This window comes from Sinohyriopsis cumingii, chromosome 9 (assembly GCF_028554795.1).
Source record: "Sinohyriopsis cumingii isolate HCF-2022 chromosome 9, ASM2855479v2, whole genome shotgun sequence".
NCBI classification, from domain to species: domain Eukaryota; kingdom Metazoa; phylum Mollusca; class Bivalvia; order Unionida; family Unionidae; genus Sinohyriopsis; species Sinohyriopsis cumingii.
In genome coordinates, this window is record NC_142969.1 from 115,906,291 (window position 1) to 115,929,103 (window position 22,813).

General features: G+C 33.8%; 1 protein-coding gene across 1 annotated transcript in view; it reads right to left on the reverse strand.

Moving 5' to 3' along the window:
• The window catches only part of LOC149792517 (uncharacterized), a 155,811-nt gene that overhangs the window by 80,424 nt on the left and 52,574 nt on the right, over positions 1-22,813 (reverse strand). Inside the window, exons 13-20 of the mRNA XM_089971138.1 lie at positions 21,611-21,711; positions 20,315-20,473; positions 16,269-16,391; positions 15,082-15,232; positions 13,033-13,182; positions 9,124-9,203; positions 4,644-4,753; positions 1,058-1,162 (exon numbers count right to left, since the gene is read on the reverse strand). Of these exons, the coding sequence (XP_089827264.1) occupies positions 1,058-1,162; positions 4,644-4,753; positions 9,124-9,203; positions 13,033-13,182; positions 15,082-15,232; positions 16,269-16,391; positions 20,315-20,473; positions 21,611-21,711 (979 nt within the window). The remainder of the gene's footprint in view (positions 1-1,057; positions 1,163-4,643; positions 4,754-9,123; positions 9,204-13,032; positions 13,183-15,081; positions 15,233-16,268; positions 16,392-20,314; positions 20,474-21,610; positions 21,712-22,813) is intronic.

The following is a 22,813-nucleotide window of genomic DNA, read 5'->3' on the forward strand; positions in this document are numbered from 1 at the left end:
CATGCGGATTATTGCCCAATTCCATATGGAATTTTAATTTTATTCCATATAGGCAACCTACATATCTCATGGACTAAATTGCATATTACATGGGATTTTCCATAAGGAATCCATAACATTTCCATATGGATACACTGAAATCCATAACAGTGGTTCAGCTATAGAATAGAAATGTCCATATGGGTATTTCTGTAAAAGTACATATGGATTCCATATCCAGTCCATATGGAAAATTTCTTACAGGTTTAAACTGATATTCTGCTAAAACGACACAAAAAAGACAAATGAAAGCAGACACTAGTAATGTGCTGAAATTACTAGGACACTAAAACACTGTCGTAACTTACAGATCAGTGAATGTGTCTTATCAGAAACATATGACCCTGTTATAAACTTATACACCATGCTTAGTTAATAATTAAACCATAATTCTATCAAAACGGCATAAAATATGAATAAACTAAGCATAATTATCAAGCCACACTTCAGAATTTTGCTAACAAGAGCTCCATAATGAACAGAGTAAGCAAATAAACTCAAAGGAAGCTAACTCATAATGACCTAGTACAAGGTCAACGATAACATGGTGGTATAGTGGTCTTACAAGTCAAAGTGACAAATCGCTCAGAAATTTTCTGAAATTGTAAAGTAAAGCATACAACCTGCAGTAGATAAATTCACAAAATAAATCTAAAATTAACGTTAGAAACACAAAAAGGGCTGGACTGTCAGAGGTATTGCACTATGTGTGCTCTGCACAGCAGTGAATCCATAAGGTGGCAGGCTAATATTCCAAAAGTTATGTGATTGGGGAGCGTATTCAAAGGAGAAAGTGTCCTTTATATTATACTTGTTTATATGAAGAAAGGGCTTCAATAACGTCACAAAAATGTATTGTGTACCAAGAAAGCTCAACTATGGGGATAGGGGTGGCACTGACTTGTGTACAGAGAGATGTCAACTAAGGTCAGGTTTTTCTCTCACTGCATCGTGTAAAAAGAGGTGTCTTCCAGAGTCTGGTTTTGTTTTGTCACTGCATTGTGTACATGTGACTGACCTTTTCATGACGTAGGCAGCCAAAGCACAGGCTGCAGACACTATGAAGTTCTTGGAGATTTTAGACCCAAATGCTCCTCCCAGCCTTCTAACTTCCACATCAATACTGCAAATAAACAAAACAACATAATTTGAAATGTGGAAGACCCAGCATAGTGCCTGACATCCAAGTTTAATTAGATGGACTGGATGAACATGCTTGAATTAACACTACATAAATTCGGAGGTAAAAAGTAAAGAAGAATGTCTTACCTGCAAACCGATAATCACACAAATTAATACATTACATGACAAGTGCCCATGTTACAAACCGATATAGCAGAATCACACAAATTAATACATTACGTGACAAGTGCCCATGTTACAAACCGATACAGCAGAATCACACAAATTAATACATTACGTGACAAGTGCCCATGTTACAAACCGATATAGCATAATCACACAAATTAATACATTACGTGACAAGTGCCCATGTTACAAACCGATATAGCATAATCACACAAATTAATACATTACGTGACAAGTGCCCATGTTACAAACCGATATAGCATAATCACACAAATTAATACATTACGTGACAAGTGCCCATGTTACAAACCGATATAGCATAATCACACAAATCAATACATTACGTGACAAGTGCCCATGTTACAAACCGATATAGCATAATCACACAAATTAATACATTACATGACAAGTGCCCATGTTACAAACCGATATAGCATACTCACACAAATTAATACATTACCTGACAAGTGCCCATGTTACAAACCGATATAGCATAATCACACAAATTAATACATTACGTGACAAGTGCCCATGTTACAAACCGATATAGCATAATCACACAAATTAATACATTACATGACAAGTGCCCATGTTACAAACCGATATAGCATAATCACACAAATTAATACATTACGTGACAAGTGCCCATGTTACAAACCGATATAGCAGAATCACACAAATTAATACATTACATGGCAAGTGCCCATGTTACAAACTGATATAGCATAATCACACAAATTAATACATTACGTGACAAGTGCCCATGTTACAAACCGATATAGCATAATCACACAAATTAATACATTACCTGACAAGTGCCCATGTTACAAACCAATATAGCATAATCACACAAATTAATACATTACGTGACAAGTGCCCATGTTACAAACCGATATAGCATAATCACACAAATTAATACATTACCTGACAAGTGCCCATGTTACAAACCGATATAGCATAATCACACAAATTAATACATTACGTGACAAGTGCCCATGTTACAAACCGATATAGCATAATCTCACAAATTAATACATTACGTGACAAGTGCCCATGTTACAAACCGATATAGCATAATCTCACAAATTAATACATTACGTGACAAGTGCCCATGTTACAAACCGATATAGCAGAATCACACAAATTAATACATTACATGACAAGTGCCCATGTTACAAACCGATATAGCATAATCACACAAATTAATACATTACATGACAAGTGCCCATGTTACAAACCGATATAGCATAATCACACAAATTAATACATTACATGACAAGTGCCCATGTTACAACTGGTTTACAACCAGAATTTTAAGTAAAGACAGTACATACTTCCTCTTTGACTCCAAGATGTTATACTTGGCAATGGTCATTACAGTGGACACTATTATCAGGTAAAGACATTAAATAATGTACTAACCCTATCACTGCCTTCCTCATTGCACAACATCCCACCAGACAAACACTTTAGGATAACACTATTGGAAAAAGGCAATAACTGAATCTGAATATTGATGCAACTACAACTCTGTACCTAAAACAGTGATATCTATAACTATCGCTTGTAACATCCACAATTAAGACCATCTTATTTGATTTGTTTATGAAGAACAGCTTTGGAGCAGAAATTGATGACTGTGTGGACAAGGAGAGGAAAGCTTATTGGATTCATTACTTACAGAGACAGTACAGAAGGTCCATGGTGTTGCTCAAGACACATCATCTTGACTTTTACAATGTTGCTGATCAAATTAATTCTTTCTTTCTACAGATGGACTCTACTGCCATTACAAAGGAATGAAACTAGCACCCAGTATAATGTTCTATGGTGCCTAACTGTTAACTATTTTATGATAGCAAAAGCTTTTGCTTGGACAGCAAAAATGGAATTTCCTAAAGTAACAGGAGGATATAGTAATATTACAACCAAGTTTCAGTTTAATTCAATGATACAAAGATGTGCAAGTTTTTAAAAAATCAGTAATATTTTATATGCTAGTAACAATACTTTGTTGCAGCATTGAAACTGATTATTCTCATTCCGATACTGTCAATCACTTTCAAACCAAGAATTAAATACCCATTGAGGTACTAATTTTGTGCCTTTTTTGTGGAGGCTTCAAACCAAGAATTAAATACCCAATGGGGTGCTAATTTTGTGCATGTTTTTTAGAGGCTTCAAACCAAGAATTAAATACCCAATGGGGTGCTAATTTTGTGCCATTTTTGTGGAGGCTTCAAACCAAGAATTAAATATCCAGTGGGGTGCTAATTTTGTGCATTTTTTGTGGAGGCTTCAAACCAAGAATTAAATATCCAATGATTACTAATTCTTCCATGGAAATAAAAGGTAACCTTTCTGAATCCCAAAAATTAAAAACCCATGAGAATTTATTTTTCACAAAACAAATTTCATACCCACCAAATTAAATGAATTTGAAGTGTATATGTAATCAGTGTGCTCATGTGAGAAATTGATGAGGGGTACATTTATCTCACAATTTCTATAAATGAATATCAGTTTTCAGTTGCAATTTTTTTTTAAATCCCAGAAAATGCATGTGACTGCAACTTTCAAAAGAGACACTGACATCTCCTTCCAAGTCATTATTTCAATTCTAACATATTTTAAAAAAGTATCATCTACCTGAGTGAACTCTCATCACCAACAGAAAAAATCATGCTGTGCACTCGTGTAAAATAAAGTGTCTTAATGTTGACAACATGTTCAACTAAACAGGTATCAAACATGCAGGATAGATATTTTTTTTCTCCATCTGCTGTAAATGGAAATAAAATGGGTTCACATTCAAATAAAGTTTAAGGACTCATGGAACACTCTGCATTGCCTGCAACCATGCTGTGATGCATGTTGTATGTATCACTCAAAAATAACTCTTGGGCAAAATCTCACCACTGAGGATAGCACTGTAATGGCTATACCAAATTTGGGTCCATAAATATACACATTCACTAGTGCACAAAATTATTTACCTTTAAAGACTACATTGAGATTTGCTAATCACTGTTAAATACACACACACATGAAAAAGACTGCCTGAAACAAAAGAAATTTTAAAATGACACTTCTACAATAAACACGATGCTGGAAAGCGGATACCCACGTCTCAATACGTGCCGAATAAGGCTGACGATAAAACAAGCTGCAAGATTGAAGGACTAATTACAGATGACCAGGCGATTAAAAAACAGCAGTACATGATAGTAAACATTCAGTTACCCTTCAATCTATTTTCTTTTTGCATTTGATATTTAAAAAGAAAAAATGTTAACCTGGCAGAGGGTAATCCTAGAACAAGAGCCACAGCTTTCTGACAGTAGTCTATCCATTGTGTGGTAGCATGCACTTTCATACCATCCTCTGTAGGAATGCAGATGCTGACCTAAAGCATTAAAAATGTGTACATCTATTAGACAGGCATATCAAGATTTGTCTACCCTGTGAACAATAAAAGTATGTTTGTTGCATGGTCATTTTTAACATAAATCTTTATCATTGTCTACAATTTTGATGACAAATATTATACTGTTACTATGTGTTATATATATTTAATATAATTCTTTGTTTGTTAGCTTTAATTTTTTTTAAATTTCATTACATGCTATTGTACTGTAACAATGTTATGCCTGACTTGACCTTGTCCTAAACTGAATTCATTTCTGCTTGACTGGATTGACTTTTTAAAAAAAAATTGGTTTCATTTTATGTCAACAACTAATATACAGCTAAGGGCTGTTCCATTTAAACATACATGGTACCCAGGGAGGGCAGTTTTTAAATAATATATGCCAGGGTACTTTGATTTCAGAGTTCATATCAAAATGATAAGAAAATTCTAAATTGCATCTATGAGTGAGTAACCCACTTCAAAAGTGCCTTCCCAGGGTCCCATGTATGTTTTAATAGAACAGCCCTAAATTATTCTCCATGTTTATGGGCTTAATATCAGGATCTTTATTAATTGAAGAAGTAAATACATTGATTTGAGTCAGGGTTTTGGACTTTCCTAAATGAATTTTACTGGTTATGATTTTGTAAACATCAGGACCATTCTAGAAGGTTATTTTCCATTAGGTAATGTTTATTTATAGAAAATGCTAATTGTGACTGAGGTCAAGTAGAGAACTATATAATCTTGTGATTGTGAGGTTTTGGTCATTCATGCTGTAACATCTAGCACCTTCAAGTTGTATTTTCTGTTGTGACCAGTATTTTTATTTATTTTGAGCTGTTATCCTTTTGGTTCAAATTAGTGAATTTAAGTGATTATTTTCTCTAGAAATATGTAAGTGCTCTGATAAAATTCTTGGATAAAGACATTCACTGGAATTTATACTGAATTAAAACCTGGAATTATATTTCTGTGATTCAAAAAAAGACTGCTGACACATCAACACTTCAATAGCTACCACAGACATGTCATCGACTTTAATTTTGGGTTATTTTCTGGACTTTTCCCGAATTTTATTCAGGACTTTAAATTACTAGGACTCGTGTCTGTAATTCTTGGATTATTTTGGGATTTAATTCACCATACCGTAAGTTGTTTTTTCTCATTTTCATGCTGTAGTCTAGGGAAAAAAATATATTTGTTAAATTTTACAAAGCTTGTTGTTTTTCACTCTTTTTTGTTACTTAATTTAAGAGCATAGACTCATAACATATGCATTACTAATTACTGCTGTTATTATGTACTACTAATTGCTACTATTACTACTATGTATGACTAATTGCTACTATTACTACAGTATAAACGCTTTGTTATGAGCGACCACCTGCTGAACACAACTAGCGAACATGTCGTCTTGGCAAAAAATGCATTTCGACATTGCTATGAACAACCGCATTGCAAAAAACAAGGATAAATTCCACTGACCTTTAGTTAATCCCAGTAAAAACAACCGCTCATACTGTTCTAAATTTTAAAATTATTTTTATAAATAGGCTGGTTACCGATGTCTGAATGTTTTTAGCTATGCCTATAGTGTTTTATAGTTTCTGTCATAAACCAGACTAAAGTATATGTAGATTATTTCCTAGTCTGGTTCCCTGCTTTTTATGCTCCCTGCATTGTTCTCCGCTATTTGTATAGGGGTGAGCAACACAGGGAGCATAAAAAGCAGGGAACCAGACTAATTATTCCCACGCTTATCCTGCTTCCCAGCCTTATCATAACAAAAATAAAAGGAATATTAAAAAAAAGAATTGTTGTTACCAGTGACAGATACTATAGTCTGTAAACCAGGCTAATGTGCATGTCACGGATTGCCGTTGTAGTGCCAAAGTTGATGTAGTGGTCACGTTTATTGTTTGTCTACAGAGTTAATCCATATTGCCAATGGTGAATAAGGTTATTGTCTATTAAACCAGCAAGAGAGAATCGTTTGCAAGATTCAATTGATAGTGTTCAAGACCTGTGATGTTTGTTGTATTTCCCCCTGATGTTCTTCAAATGTAAATGTGATTTCATGTTTAATGTAGAAGTATATCTTTATTACTACGTGTATATAATTTTGTTTTTAGACGAATGCATACAATATTTTTAGCAAAAACTATTAATAAAGAATAGAATATATGTACAGTGATTGTGGTTATTTTTCTTGAAATTCTTCTGAAACTGGACCTTGGAAACTGGTCTTTTTGTACAAATCTGCTATTAGTGACCACCTGTTTTTAAAAAAAAGCTTTTTGTTGGCAGAAGGGGCGGTATATCATAACAGATTTTACTGTACTATGTAGTTCTAATTGCTACTGTTACTATGTATTACTAACTGCTACTAATACTATGTATTACTAATTACTACTGTTACTATGTATTACTAATGGCTACTAATACTACTATGTATTACTAATGGCTACTAATACTACTATGTATTACTAATTGCTACTAATACTACTATGTATTACTAACTGCTACTGTTACTATGTATTACTAATTGCTACTGTTAAAATGTATTACTAATTACTACTATTACTATTATGTATTACAAATTGCTCTTACTGCAAAGTATTTCTAATTACTACTGTTATTATGTATTACTAATTGCTAGTGTTACTATGTATTACAAATTGCTACTATTACTACTGTGTATTACCAATTGCTATTATTACAAAGTATTACTAATTACTACTGTTACTATGTATTACTAATTACTACTGTTACTATGTATTACCAGTTGCTAGTATTACTATGTATTACTAATTATTACTGTTATTATTTATTACTAATTGCTACTATTACTACAAAGTATTACTAATTACAGGGGCCCTGAGTGGCCAAGTGGACTAAAGCACTCTCTGTTACTGCCATCTTAAATAGCTATTTAACAAAATCTGCTAAAATTTCAAATGAAAAATACGAAGAAAAAATTATTTAGTAATTTCTGTATCATAATTTTGGGGGATCTACATTAAGGCTTTTATGGCATTATATGGGAAATAATTTTAAGATGCAATCTATTAGCCATTACAAAACATAAAGCAGGCAGACAATCAGCAGCGTATGCCAACTCTGCAAACCAGATTTATGCTGTTCGAAAGAAATTCTATAAACAAAATGGCTGCACTATAAAATGGAAATGGTTTTCTTTCCCCTATGCTCAGTTTGAATAAACTGCCACTGGCTAAAAATACTCCTTTATAACTACCTGACAGTGACGGACAGGTGAAACTGGACTCCTAACTGAATAGTTATTACGTTATTACTTGTGCACTTCAAATCAGCATTTGGATAGATTACTACATGCTAACAGCAGCTCCGATGTAACAAAATAGAACTTCCCTTTTTAGCCTAAGCAGATGGCTTTGAAACTCAACCTTTAACATACTCCCTAGGCTTTGACAAATCAAATTATGAAAACAAACATCATAATCCACTGCATTACAACATTTATACCTCTAATATTAATAATTATACATAATTGTTTAAAGGAAATTCAGTGAAATTACTTTTTTAAATGAATACACCTCACTCTGAGCTACTCCAGACAGTGAAGTGGGTGTAGGGTCTGAGGGCACATACTTTGATTTAACATGAGTGGAAGACCAAACTGTTACATTTGCCTTTTATACTGACATGTCCAAATAAAATTTCTTTAGTCTTTGAATCAAAGTATTAAGAATAATGATGGCTTTGAAATCATACTAAAAAAGACTAGAACATAACTCCAGATGTATTGATATTCATTGGCCTTTTTACTATCCAAAAGAATCTGAACAATTTATATTAATGTTTTGAAACATTATTTAAGAAATTACTGTGATTTTCTTTATAAAGCATTTTCTACTAATGTTTCAAATATTATCATCACTGGAACATTGTCCAAAGGAGATAACAACCATCAGGTGCAATCATCTTCCTAAATCTGAGTTGCCTCCAATGATACAAAAATTTAACATGAAATGCCAGTAGATATGCATTTTGTTACAAACGTTAGTAACACCATTAAAATTGCTACAACTCGCAGTAATACAAACTATATTTGGTAACATACAATGGACACAAAGTTATTAAATATGGATTGAAAATCCCCATGAGGCAAACAAGTTACTGCCCTCCACTCCCACTTATCACCAAATTTAATTTATTAATAACTGCTGTTAATGATGAGTGAAGGACCTGTCTGCAACAATCGCATTAGTTCAAAGATAAGGATACATGTATCATTTACCTATTAATTACAAAAACAATTTTAATACAACAGACTCTGTCTATATCTGATTTTACAGAGTCGTCTTACAATTACTTGTTACCTGTGTTTCCATGGGAAAATGGAACTGAGTCCCAACACTGACACTTCCAGAAACTTTTTTTGGTGACTTTGCAATGGCATCTGTAGAACATAAGAAAATAAATATATTAATTAATCAGCCAATGAATCAATTAATAAATAAGAGACACAAGTGGGACAGAGATCACTCATCTGTTTGGCACTTGCCTAATAGTCAAATGCAAGACCAGGTAAAAAATCTGAACCACTTTAATTTTTCTGCAAAAATGTCTTCAATGCTGTCAATCAAATATCTTAAGAAAACAACTGTTTATAGGTTTGCCATTATTTTTACATCTTTACAAATATCTGATGGTAAATCAGTATCATTAGTCCAACACTAAATGCCTTTATATGAAAGAAAACTTTCTGTCAAAAGTTGATCAAATTCTCTTTAGCATTTTTTTAGATAGGATTCAGTACTTACTGTAGAATTTAAGGTCTTGGTAATTCTACTGTAGAATTGAAAGGTCTTGGTAATTCTACTGTAGAATTTATAGGACTTGGTAATTCTACTGAAGAATTTATCGGTCTTGGTAATTGTACTGTAGAATTTATCGGTCTTGGTAATTCTACTGTAGAATTTATAAGACTTGGTAATTCTACTGTAGAACTTATAGGACAGTTACTTCTGTAGATGGTGTAGGACACTAATTCTACCGTAAAGTATAGGACTCGGTAATTCTACTGTAAGGTAAAGGAATCAGTAATTCCACTTTTTAAGGAATAGAGCAAAACATGTGCAAAATAAATTGCCAGCAACACTAGTAACTGAAAGAGGCAAGTTCATTTCTAAAACAAATTTAGTAAACCGAACTTTGATCTAATTAACCTCAAGGTTCTCTCTGGTATTTATCTATGTCGTAAGTTCAGGCTAAGTTGTTGATGATGAAGCGACAACCTGATGTTTATTAGCTTTTTCATGCTGTTTTATGTCATGGATGCCTCCATGGTCAGTAGCAAAATCACATTACACAATTTGCAAAATGTAAAGTTTTCTCCTTTTCACAAATCTAAACAAGATGGACAATTGTTGTTCCAGTTCTGTTTTCTTTCCTTTCCTGGAGAAAATTCTGAATCTTCTGTTTTCCTGTTCGACATGATTAGAAGTTGAATATTACGAAGATGAGATGACGGCTGTACCTGTTTTCACAATCCAGTCTTTAAAGACAGTTATGGAAGCCTCAATTTCAAATGAACCAATCATATTTTAGAACTCTATTCCTATATACATGAGATACATTTCTATCACAATGGAACCAAGTGCCTGTCCATAACAGAAAATTACAAGGAAATTTTAAATTAAATTTTTCAATTAAAAAGCAGATTTTTAATAAGAACAACGTACATCCATATTCAGGTCCAAAATATGGGACAAATGGGATACTTGGCAGCTATGTAGAAGGTATAGATTGCAGTAATTCTACTATAGATGGTATGGAGAGTAATTGTTATCAGAAGGTATAGGACAGTAATTCTACTGTAAGGTATAGGACAGTAATTCTACTGTAAGGTATAGGACAGTAATTGTACTGTAAGGTATGGGACAGTAATTCTACTGTAAGGTATAGAACAGTAATTCTACTGTAGAATGTATAGGACAGTATTTGTACTGTACAAGGTATATGAAATTAATTCTACTGTAAGATAGAGGACAGAAATTTTGTACTGCAGAAGGTATATGTGTGTGTGTGATTTGGATTTTTAACGTAGCTTTAACAATTTTGCAGTCATATCACTACGATGTTTGCAGTGTGACAGTTTATAGTGATGTCTAGCACTAGAGCATCATGCCACAAACATGTAGCATGATGTCCCACCCAGTCACATTATCCTAATACCAGGCCGACCATTCCTAACACCAACCTCTTAATGCTGATCTCCAAGCAAGACAGCTGTTAGTACCATTTTGTAAGTCTTTGGTATGACTCGGATGGGGATTGAACCCACGACCTTCTGCATCCAAGGCAAATGCTCTAACAACAAACCACCTGAGTGGTGTGTAGAAGGTATATGAATCAGTAATTCAACTTTAAGGTATAGGACAGTAATTCTACTGTAAGGTATAGGACAGTAATTCTACTGTAAGGTATGGGACAGTAATTCTACTGTAAGGTATATGACAGTAATTCTACTGTAGAATGTATAGGACAGTAATTCTACTGTAGAATGTATAGGCGAGTAATTCTACTGTAAGGTATAGGACAGTAATTCTACTGTAAGGTATAGGACAGTAATTCTACTGTAAGGTATAGGACAGTAATTCTACTGTAAGGTATTGGACAGTAATTGTACTGTAAAATGTATAGGACAGTAATTCAACTGTAAGGTATAGGACAGTAATTCTACTGTAAGGTATAGGACAGTAATTCTACTGCAAGGTATAGGACAGTAATTCTACTGTAGAAGGTATATGAATCAATAATTCTACTGTAAGGTATAGGACAGCAATTGTACTGTAGAATATATAGGACAGTAATTGTGTATCAGAAGGTATAGGACTCAGCAATTCTACTGTAAGGTATAGGACAGTAATTCTACTGTAAGGTATAGAACAGTAATTCTACTATAAGGTATAGGACAGTAATTGTACTGTAAGTTATAGGAAAGTAATTCTACTGTAAGGTTTAGGACAGTAATTCTGCTGTAAGGTATAGAAGAGTAATTCTACTGTAGAAGGTATGGGACAGTAATTCTACTGTAAGGTATAGAACAGTAATTCTACTGTAAGGTATGGGACAGTAATTCTACTGTAAGGTATAGAACAGTAATTATACTGTAAGGTATAGGACAGTAATTGTACTGTAGAAGGTATAGGACAGTAATTCTACTGTAAGGTATAGGACAGTAATTATACTGTAAGGTATAGGACAGTAATTGTACTGTAGAAGGTATAGGACAGTAATTCTACTGTAAGGTTTAGGACTAATTCTACTGTAAGGTATAGAAGAGTAATTCTACTGTAGAAGGTATGGGACAGTAATTCTACTGTAAGGTATAGAACAGTAATTCTACTGTAAGGTATTGGACAGTAATTCTACAGTAAGGTATAGGACAGTAATTGTACTGTAAGGTATGGGACAGTAATTGTACTGTAAGGTATAGGTCAGTAATTATACTGTAAGGTATAGGACAGTAATTGTACTGTAAGGTATGGGACAGTAATTCTACTGTAAGGTATAGGACAGTAATTGTACTGTAAGGTATAGGTCAGTAATTCTACTGTAAGGTATAGGACAGTAATTCTACTGTAAGGTATAGGACAGTAATTTTACTGTAGAAGGTATATGAATCAATAATTCTACTGTAAGGTATAGGACAGCAATTGTACTGTAGAAGGTATATGAATCAGTAATTATACTGTAAGGTATAGGACAGCAATTGTACTGTAGAAGGTATATGAATCAGTAATTATACTGTAAGGCATAGGACAGTAATTCTACTGTTAGGTATAGGACAATTTTACTGCAGAAGGTATGGGACAGTAATTGTAGTGTAGAATGTATAGGACAGTAATTGTGTATCAGAAGGTATAGGACTCAGTAATTCTACTGAAGAATGTATAGAATTAAGTAAGTCTACTGTACAAGGTAGAGGATTCTTTCTCAAATCACTGAATTTAAATACCAATGAACATGTTATAATTGCTATAACATAAAAATTCATATTCATGAAAATAAATGAATTCACATTATAATACAAAACAGATTCTTAATAATGTTGCCACTATTTAATAATAATATATGTCTTGCCCAATGTCTTGTATAATATAGGCAAAAATAATAAAATGTCTTGCCTAATGTCTTGTATAATGTAGGCCAAAATAAAAAAATGCAGTTTTCTTTCTACCTGAAATTGTGACAGTGCTCTTTTTATTGAACGCACACAATACCTTCAGCATTTCCGACAATGATATCATCTGCTTGTTTGGGGAAGAGAGAACCTTCTTTGACTGCATCCTGTATTGTAAGTATGGGTGGTTTTATATCAAAATATGTCACCTTAACCAGACTAGCTGCAAAGTCCGCTGTCACTTGGTTCTCTGAAAATACACCATTTATGACATGTAAACAAAATTAGCACAAAATTAATGTAAAAATATCGAAGTGAATGCAACAATATTATTAATGGTTTTGTTAGGCAATTGCTGAATGCATATAAATTATACAGCTAGAGTGACTGAACACATGTAAATTAACAACTCCAGTGAATGTTGGTACTGAATTACACAGCTCAAGTGAATGGGATTGTGAACAAATGGTTGGTACTGAATTACACAGCTCAAGTGACTGGGATTGAGAACAAATGGTTGGTACTGAATTACACAGCTCAAGTGACTGGGATTGTGAACAAATGGTTGGTATTGAATTACACAGTGACTGAGACTGTGAACAAATGGTTGGTATTGGATTACACAGCTCAAGTGACTGGGATTGTGAACAAATGGTTGGTATTGGATTACACAGCTCAAGTGACTGGGATTGAGAACAAAAGGTTGGTATTGAATTACACAGCTCAAGTGACTGGGATTGAGAACAAATGGTTGGTACTGAATTACACAGCTCAAGTGACTGGGATTGAGAACAAATGGTTGGTACTGAATTACACAGCTCAAGTGACTGGGATTGTGAACAAATGGTTGGTATTGGATTACACAGCTCAAGTGACTGGGATTGAGAACAAATGGTTGGTATTGAATTACACAGGTCAAGTGACTGGGATTGAGAACAAATGGTTGGTATTGAATTACACAGTCCAGTGACTGAGACTGTGAACAAATGGTTGGTATTGGATTACACAGCTCAAGTGACTGGGATTGTGAACAAATGGTTGGTATTGGCAAGCTGTCACAAAATACGGGTACTCAATTATAAAGGTTTTACCACTGCAAATGTACCATATGTTCTCACTTCTAAGTCAGGTTAAATTGCAAACTTCACAAGACCTTGATTTGCTGTTGATTAATTTGCTGGCAGATCAGGGTCTATCTTGTTTGTTCTACTGATTACTCCTAACAACTGGAAAGACCCAAATCTGCCAGTGCATTATGTGACAGTACATCTGGGTCTATGCAGTGTACAGTCTGACTTGAATACAACCAGGATATATGGTACGTGTACAACACACAAACAGTATATAATGGTTCAATACCATTACATAAAGTTTTGATAGCTTGGTTTCTAATGTCCTATGAATGTTAATAACTTCTGTTCAATTTAGTAGAGTTCATTTTATTGCCATATAGGTAATTAAGTCTATACCATCATAACTAAGAAATACAATAGTGTGTATGTAAGCATACCTGAAATGTTTTAATTGTTTGCAGATCTTTTTTTCTTAACTTGCTCAGAATCTGCAGCAAATTAATTTGTCCTCCAATTATACACCAAAAAGAAATGATATAAAAGCAAAATAGTTCTAGATTTTTAGAAAGACAATACATTTTATCTCAAGGCAAACAATATCATGTGCTGTATTATGACTGTACTACATCTTTCTCTGACTTGATTGACAGTTTCTTTCCTGACTCAAATCCAAAAACATGAGAGTGAATTTCCCTATCATAGCAACACAACTTAGGAAAATGTGACCAGGTCTTAGCTTCCTAAACTTTCTTCAGCATGTACTAAAACCAAAACTTTGTTGTTCTATTACAAAGTCGGCATGTCAGTGATTAGCTTATTATAATAGACATCTAAGAGATGTAATACAAATCCCTAATAAAACTAAATCGATGACTCTTATGCCATCTTTTAACCCTACCCACATCAAGCAGCCAATCAAGATGGAGGGTTTGACAAGTCAAGTTGTGCAAGGAATTGCTTTGTAATCATATTTCCAGTTCAATTACTAGTAAGGTTATATATGTATACAGACTACATAATGATCTAATTTCTAATAATCCAAGCACTGAACCATTTCTATAGTAACCGAAAATTACCTGCAATGACCAAAGCTACTGCCTGCCCAGCATACAGAACCTCTCCACTGCATAGAACTTCTTCTGGCACATAAGGGCTCGGCATGCAGTTGTTGACCCCAGCTGCAGGAATATCACTAGCTGTCAACACTTTAAGAACACTTGGTAATTGCTGTCAATCAGAAAAATAAGTATACATTAGTTTTAGTTGATCTTTTTCACCAGAAGCGGGTCTGGAATTGGAAGTATTAAAATAACTTAAAATATTGTTACAGCAACTGTATGTAGTCCAGTGAACAGACTGTCATGTGACCCTAAACGCTCAGTAATATCCATGTTTAAGAAAACTTAATTTATGTCAGTAACTATTGTAAATTAAGTGTACACTCTAGCATCTTTCTCAAATGAGATTTAATAATAAAAAATATTAAATGACTTTAAAAAAATTACAAAATGTTTTTTAAAAGATAATTATATCGAAATAATCAGCCTCATCTGCTTTTGTAAAATTGATGTTTACTGCTAGGCTTGAAATGATGTGCCATTAAACCGTTGAGTGACTTTATACCAAGATGCTGGGAGAGACTGCATTTATAACGATGTGGTTGTGTCTCTCCAAATTTAATTAACAACAAAATAAAAATTCTATAATTTTAATAACCAAAATAACATTCCTGGGAAATAAAATTATAAAGTCAACAAACAGTATACAAGCTGCGTTAAAAATATTTTATACTTTTAATATGAAACTGGAATAGATATGTTTGAGCTTTTCTTGACTTTTGTCACAATGGAGTAAATATATCATAACAGAAATGAGAAAAAGAATCTTAATCATTTTGCTCTCATGTACATAACTTCCACTGACCAACTATATCACCTTAATATAATACAGCCAGTCCTGAAGGAGCACTGCATTCAGCAACCCATATTTCCTAAACGACCAGATTCTAAGTGTAGCGATTCACTGATTACAGTGTTATGACCTGTAATGAGAGACCACATGTCTTGAGCCTTCATTATATTTTGGGAAGAAGGGGTGGTCTTTCAAGACAGGTTCTACTGAATGGCTAATTACTTAAAATAATCACTGCATATCAAAATGAAGTCAAGGTGAAAAGTCAAGTCTATCATCCAATAATTGGATTATCTAATACTTTCAATGGGCAAAGTTTGCTTCCAATTCATGAAACTCAACTGTTACTCACAAGTGCAGCAGAAGCATCTATAGACTGTATCTTGGCATTTCCTACAGTGCTGATCACAAATGCAGCATGCAGCTCTCCTGGTTGTAGTGGGATGTCATTTACATACTCTGCTTCACCTGTCACCTGATTCAGGATTGATTAAAAATAAAAACTTTCTCATATACATAGGAATCTTTGTGAAAATATCAGAACATAAATTTCTATGTGTATCCAAAATAATTCAAATGATAGGATCTTACAAAATACATAACTCTGCCCTCTTGTTTAAGTGGCATTGTTCTAAAACTCAAATATCTTTATAGAACTAAAGTTATAAATACAAGTGAAACATTTTACAGATGCTATGAATATGTATCGAATAAATTAAACTGTGACAGAAGTATGCAGCAAAGTCTCTATAGAAAAGGAAAAGAGATTGGTTGACCTCCATATGTATGGAGAATTTAACAAACAAACAAACAAAAATGACTTTGTATGCCTTTATTTATGAAGATTAGTGACTTTCTTGTTGTTGTTGTTGTTATAGAGTTTAACGACATTTTTCAGCACAAGATAGGCTATACTTGGCAGCAAGTATAAATGGTGGAGGAAGATCCAGGGAAAATACCAGAAAGAACCACCAACCCACAAGAAGCTACAGGCAAGCTTTCTCATGTACCCACATTGGTTGAACCTGAGACTCGAACCGGTGCAGACAGAGGTGAGATAGCAGTGATCCGTAATGGTGAGCACTTTAGACCACTTGGCCACTCTGGGCCCTGATGACTTTCTTGAATCACCAGCCTTTTATTTTAATAATACACTCTTAACTGAACGCTGGACATCAAATTCAATGTGAACTTCATTGCTATGATTAAATCCTAATAACAAAACATGACACTCCACACTTTTGTATATTTCTGTTCCAACGCATCAAATATTCCTAAATTTACTGACATCATTACCAGCATTCAACCAATCCTCAACCACTATCTGACTCAATCACGTACCTCATTTACTCAAATTTTATGTTTAGCCTTTTGATTTCAATAGTTAAAAAATCCTTCCAGCCAATAATTTTTGGTTGAGAACTAAATGTCTTTTCTAATAACCTGTAAAAATGTATCCCAACAATTTTCCAATATTAATTTTGAAAATTCTTCTAGTTACCGAAATCGATATTAAGACAAGACGAAGGGAAGACTGAAGAAAACCAAATGTATTCACCTATTGGAAATAGGGTCTAGCCTCATTTAACCAGCGTGCTCAAAATTATGCATAATTATGTTTGTATGAAAATGGTGACAATTCTGCACACCACAAATGATGGTAATTTTTACAGTTTTCACTGTAGTATTTCTTTAGATGGCTGGTGTCGTATCAATTATCTTAATTTACTCTAATTAACTATTGACTATCTCACTATACTGAAGTTTACAGAAAACTCCAACCATTCATTTTTTTATTTTGCATTTTATGTTTATTTCTATGTCCAAAATCTGCAGAAGGAATATAATATGGATATTTAATTTTTCCATTTTCTTGTAATAGCTATCAAAACTGACATAAAAACATTTCTGTATTTTGGTTTGTATAATGTACACACCATGAATTTCCACGCAACGTGAGATAAAAACTTAATTCTGATGTGTAACATGAATGCAATATTCAGCATTTCAAAATCTTCATGATTTTGCTGTTTCCATCATGAAACAACATCCCACCATTCTGGGTAGTGCACTGATCATCATTTCTTACATGACTTTTGACTGGTTTACAATACAACTGCTCTAGACTGTTCCTCTGTTCTTTTTTATCACTGCTTAACACCTGTATGTTGCTATGAAGGTTAGCTTGTCTCTCTCACTGTAGGAGTTTCCTAGATGGCTCATGTTGATATTTTGATGTCCTATATTCATTCAGATTCAAGACCAACAGAAGATACCTTGTGAATGTTTAGGTCCAGTATTTATATTTATATGGACAAGTATAACACCTCTGTTATATATGTCTAAGCTACAATGTACCTAGACAAGGCATCATAACTGGTCACATCAGAGCTTTAGCTAGTGCTGATTGCCTTTGAAAAACACCAGGCTGTGTTAATGTAGCATTGGTCACTCTAAGGTCACAAAGAATTATTAAATACTGTGATTTTAAGATGAGAAAAAAACACAAAAGAACCAACTTTTCCAAAGGAAAGGAAAACAAATGCAATTGTACATAGGTCATGCACTGCACTTATGCATAGCACATCAAAAGCTTTAAGCTATGCTAATTACATTATCAAACCATTCTGAATTAATGATGCACTGATGACTGTATACTGGAATTCTTATGTAGATGATAGCCAACATTTCAAAATCTTCTTGATCTGCATTGTTTTCGACAGTATCAACTACTGTCATTTAAGACATGAAATAAAACAAAGAACAAAGTTTATTCCACAGTAAATAATTGCAAATTTGCCACATTAACCATTTGCCTCATACAGTGTATGGCTTTTTAGCCCTTCAATATACATTTAGTAAAGTTACCCAACCCAACATAATGTGGTATTTGCTCAGCTTGAAAGTACCATGACAATGTAATGTGGCATTTGCATAGCTTGAAAGTATTCAAGACACCATAATGTGGTACTTGCACAGCTTGAAAGTATTCACAACACCGCAATGTGGCATTTGCACAGCTTGAAAGTACTGATGACACTGTAATGTGGCATTTGCACAGCTTGAGAGTATTCACAACAATGTAATGTGGTATTTGCACAGCTTGAAACTAAACAGGAATGTGAAATGAAACAAGTTATTACAAACATAAGCAATCAAAGAAGAGGACAGCTGTGGTTTGTAAGCTTTAGTTATTTTCTTATTAAGGCATGTAAGGCATGTAACAATGTAATTACACTGCAACCAATTCAATATTTCACAAGGACGACGTGTATGCAGCTTTGGTGCCATCATCCCTCTCATGTATGTGGCCTAGAAAAAAGTTTTTGTTTTCATGATAACGTAGTTTTTGTTCTATTGTAACCTCCCATCAGAATCCAGTAAAAATAGGTATAATTAATTACACTGCAATAGGTATAATTAATTACACTGCAATAGGTATAATTAATTACACTGCAATAGGTATGACAAAATTAGAGTTATACATACCAGAATATGAATCTTAATAAGATAAAAATAAAACAATGTCCAAAAAATGTTTACTTTAGTTTTTGCATATCTCTATTACTTCCTCATTAGCTCATAGATGGCAACACTGTCTCTTCAAAAATTACCATCAAACGTTTGCAGTTTTTCACTGAGCTACTTGTATACAGTTCATGTGTAAAATTTCAAGAAATGTAGATATGAACAGTATGATTTGCCTGTCAGTGCCTGCATCCCCAAAAATGATCTTATTGAATCAGATATGATAAACTTTTTAGGCATAAACCTTCAGGTCAAGGTCAAAGTCCTACAAATCTGACAGTATCTGTTTGAATAATGGAACTTTCTGGATTCTGGATTTTTTTAGTCTATCTCTTTGACTGCTATATTTCACTGACTAAGCTGTACTTGCATCTAATTTGTGGTTTCAAGCTTGAGCCTGAGTTTTGTATTCAAAATGTTTGAAGAGTCGGAGATCAGGTGTGGTTCAGATAAGAAAAAGCTCGAGTTCTGCTGGTAAGACCCTAATTATGCTTCGTACTGTGTTCCATAATTGTAACAGTCAAACTGTCTGCCAAATTAAGAATTTCATAAAATTATAAAATGTGAAATTTATCGCAATGGTGAGTAAACTACCTGAGTAGTAAATGAAAAAATCAGAATAGTAGCCTATATAATGTAGATTCAGATCATGTAGATCATACTAAGTTACACTTATCAGACTTAGATTGGATTTATAATGAAGTACCAACCACATGATCTGCAGACTGTGCTGAATAGTTTTATATGTAATTATGCACTTCATGTCTTGCTGCACATCTGAAGACTTCAGAGAGAAAACTCACTTGACCTTCAAAACTTCCTCACTTGACCTTCAACTTCAAAATCTTCATTTATGTGACTTTACAATACCTGAGCTTTGGCCTCAAGCTTCTGAAGTGGCTCAGTCAAAGGCCACTCCTGTTTATTGGTGTCATAGGTCTGCTGCCCTGATGATAAGGATCTGACCAAAGCGGTGCTGCCACTCTGTAATCTGGATCCCACACGGTCTCCAAGCACATGCAGAACATACTAACAAGTAAAAATAAAATGACAATGTTCATTCTCAGCATTATTAAAGTCACGTTATATCTCTCATCCCCCTGTCTTACACAGACACATGCACACTATAGTCTGACAATATAAACCCGTTTGTTTGTACCCCCCTACCGATTTAAATAATGGAAACCTTTAATGTGATAAACAGTGCAAGGAACTTAGTCAATTCATTCACTGATTTATAGTTTCTAACCTGACTGTGAGTAGAGTGGCTCTAACACTGTCATCATATGCGCATTTCATGCCTAACGGAAGTTTTCATTGTAATAGATGGACATGCTTGGACCCATTTCCAGTTTCTGGACAAGTCCATTTTCAGCAAAGGGGTGTATCATGACTACAGATGTACATACATAAGTCGTCTGCTTCCAATATTTACAATGTCGAATCAAGCAAAGGAAAATAATGACAACTACAAATTTGCTTTTCATGTGGATTTAACAAGCAGTTTAATTTCTATGTTCATATATGCAAAGGGATATAATTCCAAACTCCCAAAGTTATGTAATTTACGCAATTATTCAGCAGTTGCCAAACAGGATGAACTACGTCATTATGTTGTCTGATGGAAATAAACTAGCCTATAGTGTACAAAATATGGTTAGTATGTAAAGTCCGTTAAGCATGAAATGGTGCAGGGGATGTCAGCATTAGTGCCATTCTGGTCACAGTCAGGTTAGAAATTATAAATCAATGATTCAATTGACTTAGTTCTGTGCACTTTTTATCACATTAAACGCTCTTGTTTTTTAAATAGGTAGGGGTACAAACAAACGGGGATGTAGAGTCAGACTATAAGTGTACAAATTTCTGATCTTAAAAGTTCATCTCAATTAAAAGTATACAAATAAAACAGAATACGTTTGAATATTACTAATATCAAAATTTGAGCTAAATTTAATTTCAATCCATCTGATGTCTCACAACTAATACGGCAGAAACTTTAAACAATATATGGAAATAGATTTTTAACAAGGTGAACAAATGTTTGGACATATATGTTTGTAACATTATATGACCTTTAAAAGGAATGGCATGATGATGCCTAAAACAGCCTCGTTTAATAATGAATGATGTATAATGAATAATAAAGAAATCAAAAGCTCATACCCTGTAAAAGAATGCCAGTGCAAGATCCCTTCTATATGCAGGATTTGCATCGACTGGGTCACTATCAGGTACAATTTCTAACTGTAATGTGAGTAGGGCATCTGGGAAAATAAACAAGCAGATGGGGAAAGTTTAACGTAGTATCAAAATTAAAATTTTATGAATAAATTAAAAAAAATAGCATGAATTCCCCATTCCATGAGTAAACTCAAAAGTTTTCCAAATTGTTAAAAGTTGTTATTCTGACCCATGTAATATACTTGCTCATCCACAACATGTACCTATTACAAAGAGCACAGACCCAGAATCGCCAGCACATCAATGTTAATGACAATCTGCCAGTGCATTGTACCAATGCAGATCTGGGTATATTAGTTCAAGATAAAGGACGTTCACTTATCAAATTATGGAATACTGATTAAACCTTTCCAAATAAAATTATTTTTTACACAAGTAGGTGACTAAACAATTATACCATCACAAATGTCCTCAGAATAACAGCTGAGTGAGCATTTAAAATCCATCAAATCTGCACAGGTTGCAGATTAAAAAACCCCGGATGAGCCATGAAAAAGACATAAAAATGGTACTAACAGCTGCTTGCTAGGCACTCAACATTAAGAGGTTAGTGTTAGGACTGGTCAGCCTGGTGTCAGGATAATCTGACTGGGTGGGACATCGTGCTACATGTCTGCGGCATGATGCACCAGTGCTAGACATCACTATAAAATGCCACACTACAGACATCATACTGATATGATTTTTGTATGGCTTCATTAGAAATCAAAATCAAACATCCACAAATAAAATTCATTATAGTGAGTGAATTTCTTTCAAACACATAAATAAAAGGTTAATGAATGAAGGATATGATACTTGTACAGTGAGTATGGGTATTTTTTCTTCTTCAACAATGCTATTGATCCTGGAAACCAGTCCATTTTCACACACCTCTTAATGAGAGACCACTTGTCTTGAGAGACCACTTTTGGTTGGCAAAAGGGGTGGCCTCTCATAAGAAGTTTTACTGTAGTAAATGGGTAAATTTCATATCAAATACATAAATAAAGAATAGTTGTGAGAAAATTTCATTCGAATACACAAATAAAAAGGGTAATAGTTTTGAGTGAATTTCTTTCAAATACACAAATTAAAGGGATAATAGTTTTGAGTGAATTTCTTATCAATTACACAAATAAAAAG